The following is a 9,111-nucleotide window of genomic DNA, read 5'->3' on the forward strand; positions in this document are numbered from 1 at the left end:
GTCCAAGTTCCTGTCTGGGTTCTTTAAAATATAAGGTACAGGTTTCTCAGGGATGAAGTTGCTCCTCCTGAACCCTGTTATGTGTCACTCCTCAGCTCCGTAAGGACATCACTGTGTGTGTCACACTGTCACACACACACCCCTGACTCCTTGGTTGCTTTACCAAGGACAGGTATAATTTTGATCTCGTCTTACTGTTCCTAGGTGGGTTTTAAATGAGTGTGGCCAATTCTAATCACCTACTTCAGATTAAGTAATTTAAACTGTAAAAGTGGAAACATCTCGGTTCTTCTGGTGCTGTTTGTATTCTCATAAAGTATTTTTTCCCTCACTGGTTGGTATAATCTTTCAAAGTTAATTTGCAGCAAAATATACAACCTTTCTGTGTAATTTGGCTCTTACCCTTGTCAGCCAGAAGGAATTTTTACCTTAATACAACTATATTTAATTTCATCCTATATTTGAAGGATATTGCTATATATGCCTTGCCTTAAGCTTGAATGAAAATGTTGATGAAACAGTATTTCAATTTCTAATAAATACATTACATGTGAAACATAATCAAATTTACTAGTTTTGACATTTTAAGTCCTTGTGAGCTAGATATTTGTGAAAAAGATGCTTTCAGAAATTCCACAGATGTAACTAACTCATTTCAGAATCCTTTAGGTTTTACCTACATGGATTCTAAATGAATCTTGTAGACAACATACTTTTTTCCTAAAGTTCAGGTGTGTCTCTAGCTCCAGATACAGAGAAATTTGGCTTAATTTTTCCAAGCTTTTTGAATAAATTGATATATTTTCTGCTTCAAAGCTGTTTAGAGACTGAAAAAGGAAAATAAAATCTCCTGCCTTTTTCAGTTTCTAATCAGTCTTTCAATTCTGAGTAGAGTGATAAGCTTTAAGACATTGGTCTTTCTGCAGGTACTGCATAGAGCAAAAATAAATTATTAAGACAAAAGCTTTTATACTCAATTCAGTATATTTTATGGAAAATTATACCCATTTTGACACTGCAGTTTAAAACTGTGAAGTGCAAGTGAGGTATTTCCTCTCCCAGTGTGTATGCAATTCAAAAAGCAATGTCTGTTTATTTGAAGACCCATTGACTCAAAGTAAAGTTTATAATTGCCTAAAACAAGCACAGGCTTTCATACAGGTTGGTTTTAATTTTACTTAATACAAGCTCTTAATACAAGAAAACTGTGTATAACAAACCAATACTTTTATACTGTCATCTCCATTTAATAACAGGGCACTTCTGGTCAGCAGAGGAGACTTGGCTGCCTTTTCCAAGTGAAGAAACAATACAATTTGGTCAGGCTTCCTGGCATTCCTTGTTTCTCTTGCCTGTGACAGATGTTGGATTTGTGTGGGTGTGGTGGGCTTTTTATAGCACTGACTGAAGAAAAAGTAGGTTGGGGAGATGACAGTAAAGGACTTTCCTCTGTCCTTTTAGATCTGAAAATGCAGCAGTCTAAATAGCACAGTGGGAATGTGGTGAGCTTGAGGACCAAACAATCCCTTGAAGTGGGTTGTTAGATGTCTATCTTAATTGCTTCCTAATTTTGCAGAATGTGTTCCCTCCCGAAGCAAAGGGGCAATTAAGGCTGAATGAGTTGAGAGCTGCCTCCCTGCCACATGAGAGCACTCTGTTAGAGAAACAGGCTGTGGCTCTGAGATGAGCAGGTGTATTGAACCCTTTTAGTCCTGGAGACCTCCTGGAGCTTGGCTTGTGCTGGTGGGTTGTCTGGAAGGATAGGACTGTAACAGCTCCTTCCCACTCGATCTTCTCTGCTACACGCAGATTTCTGGATTTCATCTGTGCAATGAGGAGTTCAGGAATGCAAATCCTTATGGTTTGATAGAGAAGGATCTTGGTCCATAGGAGAATACCAAAGATGAGACCTCTGAGCTGCTTTAAACAGTTCTGTCATCCAAAGCTGCTTCAGGGATTGGTTTAGGCTAATGGTATCCTTCCCTACATTTTACATCTCATCCAGATGGGAATGGCAGGGACAGAACGTGCATGCTGTTTGATGACAAGCAGAGGTTTTGGTCCAGCTGAAACTAAAGCAGTTTGCACAAGACTAGCAACAAAGCCATGGATTAACAGGTCTTACTGCATGTCCTTCTCAAGAGTGCCTTGTGATGACACGTGTTGGTGGCCAGTACTGGAGCGGAGCTTGAGCCAAGGGTACCTGTGTTGCACCAGCACTTTGCAGACAGGACTTTGCAGGCTTGGAAGTGATCTGACGTGATGTTCTGTAGCTGTGGAGAGAGAGTGCTTAGATGGGAGATGGGAGAGTGTTCATAATGTGTGATGTCTGGATATGGGGAGAAGTGAAAACTATAGGTATGTTTTCTTCAATTATTCTTATTCCATTTTACATTTGTCTAAGTGTCTGCAATGGACTGTGTTTGCTGTCTTTATAGGAGGAAGAGGAGCAAGAGGAAGAAGATGATGATGAAGATGATGATGACACAGATGACCTTGATGAACTAGATACAGACCAGCTGCTGGAGGCTGAGCTGGAGGAGGATGAGAACAACGAGAATGCTGGTGAGGATGGAGAAAATGACTTTTCTCCCTCCGATGATGAGGAGATTGCCAACCTCCTGGAAGAGGGAGATGAGGGTGAAGATGAGGATTCTGATGCTGATGAGGAAGTCGAGCTGATTCTTGGAGATAGTAAGTGTGTGCCCAGCTTGGTGAGCTTGTCCTCTGCTTAAGGTCCTGACAAATATGCAACATCTAAATCTTCCCTGAAATGACTTAGCTGAGGCACAGATCATCATCCTTGTTCACCTGTGGCCTCTCTAGGTAATCTGCTGGTGAAAACAGCTCTTATGTGAGAGAACAACTGTGCATTCTGGAAAAGGAGGTATCTCCTTTCTTCAAGTGCTCCTAGGTGTGTGTGTGTGTGAGAACTTGGGAGGCCAAGAAACTCCATGTGAAGAAGCCCTGTCTGATTGCTTGCCTGTCCTGCCCTTCAAGGGGACACAGGTTTAACTGTTACCTCCCCTGTCCTCTGCCTCATTTGTACCTGTAAGGACAAGAAACACTTTTGGTCCTTGGTGCTTTTCTTTCTCTCTTATAATGGTTTGAAGTGCAAAGCCAACATGGCATTTCTGACTTCACTTCCTTTATCAGACTGTTCTGAAGCTAACATAATTTTTGGGATACAGTTTAAATTGTTCTCTTTTTCTGGCACTCCACAAATGCAGTGGTTTAGAAAGTTAAAGAGAGAGTGTGTGTGTGTGTGTGTGTGTGTACCCCAGAGACCCTGGGCAGCCAACTGGGTGAGGAGGAGGTGGTGCCAGGAGTAATCGAAGGACTTTTAAAGGGCTCCAGGGAGCAGGAGCAACCTGGAACATGCTGAACAGGAGTGGGCAAATGGGTGTGGCACAGCAGGGAGGGCACAGCATGACAGTGCAGGCAGAGTGAGCAGGAAGGGTTTGTTTCTGACCATCCAGGAGAATCCAATAGAGGCAGCAGAGTCAGTAGCTGGTAAAGAGCAAAGAGATCCTTTCAGCCCAGTCTTATTAGCATATTAGTTTAAGCTCCCTCAGTTATGGTGTTGACGCGCTGTAAAGCTCAATCTCTTGGAGCTGTGGGAGTCACTGTACCAGCCCTGTCAGAGGCCTCCAGACAGACAGACCTGCTGATGGCAGATGCAGCTGTCAAGGTCACAGGTTGCCAGGAGTGCCTGATGCCTCTTCCTGAGACTGGAAGCAAGGTCAAGTGACCTGGGAAGAATACAGAGAAGCTGCTTGCCACTGTAGGGAGAAAAATTGTGTGGCAAAAGCTCAACTGGAGTTGAAGCTGCCAGAAATGGGGACGGGGGGCAGTAAAAAAAAAAGAGTCTTCTCAAATACATTAATGGCAATAGGCACTATAGAAATATCATTGGTCCATTCCAGAATGGAGATGGTCTCCTCACAAACAGGGACAGAGACAAGGCAGAGGTGTTTATGCTTTCTTTGCCTCTGTCTTCAACATGGTGACAGACCAAGGGGGTCTCAGTGCCCTGAGCTGGAGAACCAAGGCTGAGAATGATCAACTCCCAGTCGACCCTGAAATTGTGCTGGATCTGCTTTTCCAGCTGGATCCCTACAAATATGGGGCCTGATGGGATTCATCCCAGAATCCTCAAAGAGCTGCTGATGTCATCACAAAACCTCTCTCAATGATTTTTTTTTTCCAAGTGGTCTTGGGAATCCAGAGAGGTTCCAGCTGACTGGAGGCTGGTGAATGTTGTCCCAGTTTTCAAGGAGGATCCCGGAAACTCCAGGCCTGTCAGTCTCACTTCAGTGCCTGGTAAAGTTATGGAGATTATTCTGGGAGGGATTGAAAACACCTGAAAGACCACACAGTCAATTGGTCACAGCCAGCACAGCTATGAATCCATTAGAGAGTGTCCAAAGGAGGGCAACAAAGATCACGAAGGGCCTTGAGGGGAAGCCTTGTGAGGACACTGAAGGCACTTGGTGTGTTCAGCCTGGAGAAGAGGAGACTAGGGGGAGACCTCACTGCAGTTACAACTTCCTGGGGAGGGGCAGAGGAGGGGCAGGCACTGATCTCTGCTCTGTGGGGACCAGGGACAGCACCCAGGGAATGGCCTGGAGTTGTGCCAGGAGGTTTAGGTTGGATGTTAGAAAGACATTCTTCACTCAGAGAGTGGTTGGGCTCCCCAGGGCAGTGGGCACAGCACCAAGACTGCCAGAGCTCAAGGAGAGTTTGGATAATACTCTCAGGCACATGATGTGACTCTTGGGGATAGTCCTGTGCAGGGCCAGGAGCTGGACTCTGATCCTGATGGGTCCCTTCCAACTCAGCATATTCTGTGAACATACTGTGGGTGTGTTTCAAAGCAAAGTAAGTCAAAGAACATTTGAAACAGGGGAGTGAGAATGGCTTTAGTTCCTTGTGCTTTAGAAGAGGTTCTGATTCCTTTTTGGGAATAGTCCATGATGAACCTTTTAAGTATGAATTTGTCTTCCTCCCCTTTTGTCACCACCTTGGGGACATTAGATCTGTTTGTCAAAGCAGTGTATTTATTGTGCAGATCTTTCAGGAGCTTGTTCCTGGGCCAGCTGGGTGTAATTTTTTGAAATGCACATGTGACATAGGATGGAAGAAGTATATGGAATTCTCACCAGCAGCATGGCTGACTCTTGATTCTGTTTCCTGTTCTTCTGTAATCCAAAATTGCAATTCCAGGCAGGTCTATGCAAACTAACTATGGTAAGCAGTTAACTGCAGTCAGATTTACCTATAGACATAGAGCTCAAAATTGGAAGGTTGTGTGGTGCACTGGAGAATGGTGAGCTTTCCTCTGGGGTTAAAAAAAAAACCCAACAAAACCCCAAAACTCCAACTTTTCCAGCTTCTCTTTATCCCCATAGTTTCTGGATTGTTATCTTGCTTATGCTTCTTTCCCTCTTACTGTGTAAGTGTAGCTGCTGCAGCACTGGCTGATGTTCTCCAGCTACCCTTGGGTGGCTGTGGCTGTTCTGGGAGCACTGATGACCCTCAGCTTAGGCTCAGTCCGAGGGATGGTGAGATGGAGCATCCCTTGCTGATCACAGTGGAAGGGCAGCTGGCTGATCCTCAGGGAGGAGGGTTGGGGGAAAGGGTTTGTGCCCTCTCTGCTTGCCTGTGATTTTTTTTTCCCCCTAAGGATAGTGTGTGGGAAGGGATGAACCTTCCAGAGGGCCTTGCTTACCTTGACAGGCATTTTACAGATCCACTATAACTGAGATGGCTAAGAGGAAGTCTTGGTGTCTTTTTCTTTTCTTTTTAACTATTTTTAATACCTAGTTTACTGCTGCATCCAATGAATTCGCATAAGAAAAAGAGCCAACATCACCTCGAAGGTAAGGCAGGAGCCCTCTTGCTTGCCAGAGCTGCTACCACTCCCCTCTTGCACAACTGAGGGAGTAGAGAACTTATGTTTTAAGATAAAAAGCAAGTGTGTGTATGTGTTTGTGTGTGTGTGTGACTGCTTCTGGCAAATCCTTTCATGTCTTTATTCTGTACCACAATGAAGAAAACCAGCAAAAGCACAGTTTTCAGGTCACCTTTAATGAGAGCCATGTAGTTAAATTCATTACTGAAACATTTGGGTTGCTAGAGGAAGGTTCTGGTTGTGAATGTAGGGATTGATTCCCCCTCGGAGGGGTCCATCTCACTGCATAATGAATTACCCCATGCACATTACACAGCAGCCCTATTTCACCACATCAGGCTGGTGGAACTGTCCAGCTGTGAGGAGTGACTGCTACATCTGTCCAGCCCCTGGCATGGAGAGCTGTGCAGGCAGCTCACTGCTGGTGTCCTCCCCACATTGTTGGGGGGAAAACCTGCGAGCTCATAGGAACTGCACTGGCTAAAGCTGCTCTCCTTGAGCTTCTCTTTTAAGCAGGGAAGGAAAGCTCTGGTGCAGATTTCCCGGCTGCTGCTGAGTGATTTGGAGCACTAATGGCTCCGGCTGCCTCTGTCAGTGCTGAGGAGCTGTGGCCTCGAGCAGGGGTGTCCCAACAGCTGTGCTCTGCCATAAACCAAACATAACCCACGTGTCTCCTTTGCAGCCGACAGCTCGGATAACTCCGACTTGGAGGACGACATAATCCTGTCTCTGAATGAGTGAGGAGCGGCTGCCGGGCGGGGTGTTGGCAGGAGGAGATGCTCCCTTCCCAAGAGAAGACCAGAGACCAAATTGGAAACCAGTTCTGAGCACCCCAGCCCTGCTTTTCCTGGGAAAACCCGAGGAACTCCTGCCAGTCCGCTGTGTTGGTTTGAGTCAGTTTGAGGCTCGGGGCTAAGTCTCAATAAAGAGACCTGGGGTTAGGCCTCATTTCTCTCTGCCTTTTTTTTTTTATTTTTTATTTTAGGCTGAGATGACTCTCCTCTTCAAGGAAACTTCTGAAGATATTTCACAATATATTTTCTTTGTATAAAGTTCTTTCCTAAAGAACAAAAATAGTTTTATAAAAAAAAATAAAAATAAAAAAAAAGGCAAGTGTTCTAGTAAAGAGGGGATGACCTTTGTATTCCTGTAGTACCTTGTTACCATGGGGTAGGTTCAGGGGAGAAAAATTGTTTAAAATTAAATGACATTAAAATTTATGCAACTACCAAGTGAATTAAGAGGATCATGATTTCTAATATTGTTGAGGAGTGAAAATATTTTTATTTTAAATATGATTTTATTTTTAAAAAAGAAGAACTACAGGTGTTATACCTGCTAATGCGCCAGTGTGTTCCAGATGCTTTTGTCGTCCAGGGAAGAGCCCCTGGAGTGTTTGCTAATGGAGATAGTGATACCAGCTGTAGTGGGAGGCTGAAATCCTGGCTGGGGCTAGTCAGAGCCTGGTATTTCTGAAGACATGGGAATCTGGGATTGAAGTTTGAGCCCTTTTTCTCCCCTCTGCCCTTTGTGGTTCAAGTTTTTTAATCTTTCTTTCTTTTTTGTTTGGTTTTTTTTTCCCTTCTTGCCCTCTGTGTGGAAACTGCAAATTGAAGGCCTTTTTCTTTAATGTAAAGTGTATTTATTAAAAAATTAAATACAAATCCTGTGTCTGTTTATGGCTGTGCATTGTAGCCATGCATTCCCCTGCCAGCCATGCAAAGTGGTGCTCCATGTGCCTGTGGAGCTTGGCTGGAGAGCAGCCAGGTGTAGCTGGTGGCCTGGCTGCAGTGAGGAAGGAAGGGCAGAGTGAACAGGAGTGAGCTTTGGGAGCACAGGCTCCATTAGGATGGACATTGCACAGTGCCTGTGGGTTCCAGTCTGATCACTTGGGTTGCTCGACAGCCTGGAATTCCCAGTGTGGGCATCCAGGTGGGAGCTGGGACGTGCTGCTTGGTGCCAGGCTGTGGTGGTGTGTGAAGGTGCACTGGAGTGTCCACTGTGTGGCTCAGCCAGAGAATTCACCCCCTCCCTGGTGTGTGTCAGGAGCTGGGAGCAGCACAGCCCTCCTCCTGTGGTCTGGCGGTGCCAGGCTGCCCTGTGGCTGTCTGGGCAGAACGCAAATCAGGGGCTCCTGTTGGTGCATGACCAGGGCCCTGCCCTCAGAACTGGCAGTGGAGTGTTTGATTTCACAGTGCAGCACCCACTGCACGGCTTAGTCCTGCGGGTCAGAGCTGGCAGGTGAGTGTGCTCCCTGCTTGCCTGGACAAGGCCACTACCTGTGCTGTTTATTTCCAGGTGTTCAGATAACATCCACTCACTTTTTAACCCTTTCTCTGTTTTGGCCACTTTCAGAATAGGGTTTTAGGCACAACAGGGAACTTGAGGCTTCTCACTCAACACTACAGCCAGTTTTCCACCACGAACTGTGCATTTCAGCTGAGCTTAAGGTCCTGCTGGAAGAGGAAGGATTTCCTTTTTAACTGAGAGAAGGGATAGTTTTTCTTCCTTCAAGCATTGCATCTACTTAATGCACTTACCCAGGGCTGCTTGTTAATAATTAAAAAGAAAGGTTCTGCTGCAACTTATAATGGATAATTGTACCCTACAGAGTCGATAAAGATGAACGAGTTGCAATTACTACAGCATTTAAGGACGGCAATTGGAGCAGCATTCTGATTAAATGAGGGGATTGAAAATCGGATATGCCACCCAACAGCTGTGGAAGCAGCCTCTGCCTTATCAGAAACCATCTTATCCGACTTCACCATAGAAAATGTGCTGCTCAGGAGGAGGAAAAAGAAAGTAAAGCATGTACTCAGCTACTACTACCAGGGAACTGCTGTACCAGATGCCTGTGTCTTATTCTGGCATTATACCCCAGCTGTAATGGGCTGCATCTGTTGCTGTTTTGGGCCTGGCTGGCTCGGAGCAATTTGCCTACTAGTTGTGTGAAACAGAACCAAAACGTGTAGGATGGAGCTCCTGTGTGTACATTTGACTTGAACCTGGGCTGCTGTAAGTATATGTGCCATCCCTCCCCTCCCACACCTGCCTTGACTTCACTGGACAGAGCCAAAGGGTCTGTTTGGGCATTACCTTGTGGTGAAGGAGGTAGAGCCTGCAGGTCACCCCCCCCAACCTGCTGAAGCAGCCCCTGCTGCCTGTTCTGGGCAGACCCAGCCTCTCTGAAGTTA

The 9,111-nt window shown here is 45.5% G+C and overlaps 1 protein-coding gene across 5 annotated transcripts in view; it reads left to right on the forward strand.

Annotated features, from left to right (window-relative positions):
* The window catches only part of DCAF1 (DDB1 and CUL4 associated factor 1), a 55,596-nt gene extending 48,023 nt beyond the window's left edge, over positions 1-7,573 (forward strand). For all 5 annotated transcript variants that reach the window (XM_027700491.1, XM_027700496.1, XM_027700494.1 and 2 more), the window contains 2 exons: positions 2,439-2,694; positions 6,597-7,573. In XM_027700491.1, coding sequence (XP_027556292.1) covers positions 2,439-2,694; positions 6,597-6,655 — 315 coding nt within the window. In that variant the 3' untranslated portion in view covers positions 6,656-7,573. The remainder of the gene's footprint in view (positions 1-2,438; positions 2,695-6,596) is intronic.
* Positions 7,574-9,111: the final 1,538 nt, after the last annotated feature.

Source organism: Neopelma chrysocephalum, unplaced genomic scaffold (assembly GCF_003984885.1).
Source record: "Neopelma chrysocephalum unplaced genomic scaffold, ASM398488v2 Primary Assembly neopelma1_147, whole genome shotgun sequence".
Taxonomy (NCBI): domain Eukaryota; kingdom Metazoa; phylum Chordata; class Aves; order Passeriformes; family Pipridae; genus Neopelma; species Neopelma chrysocephalum.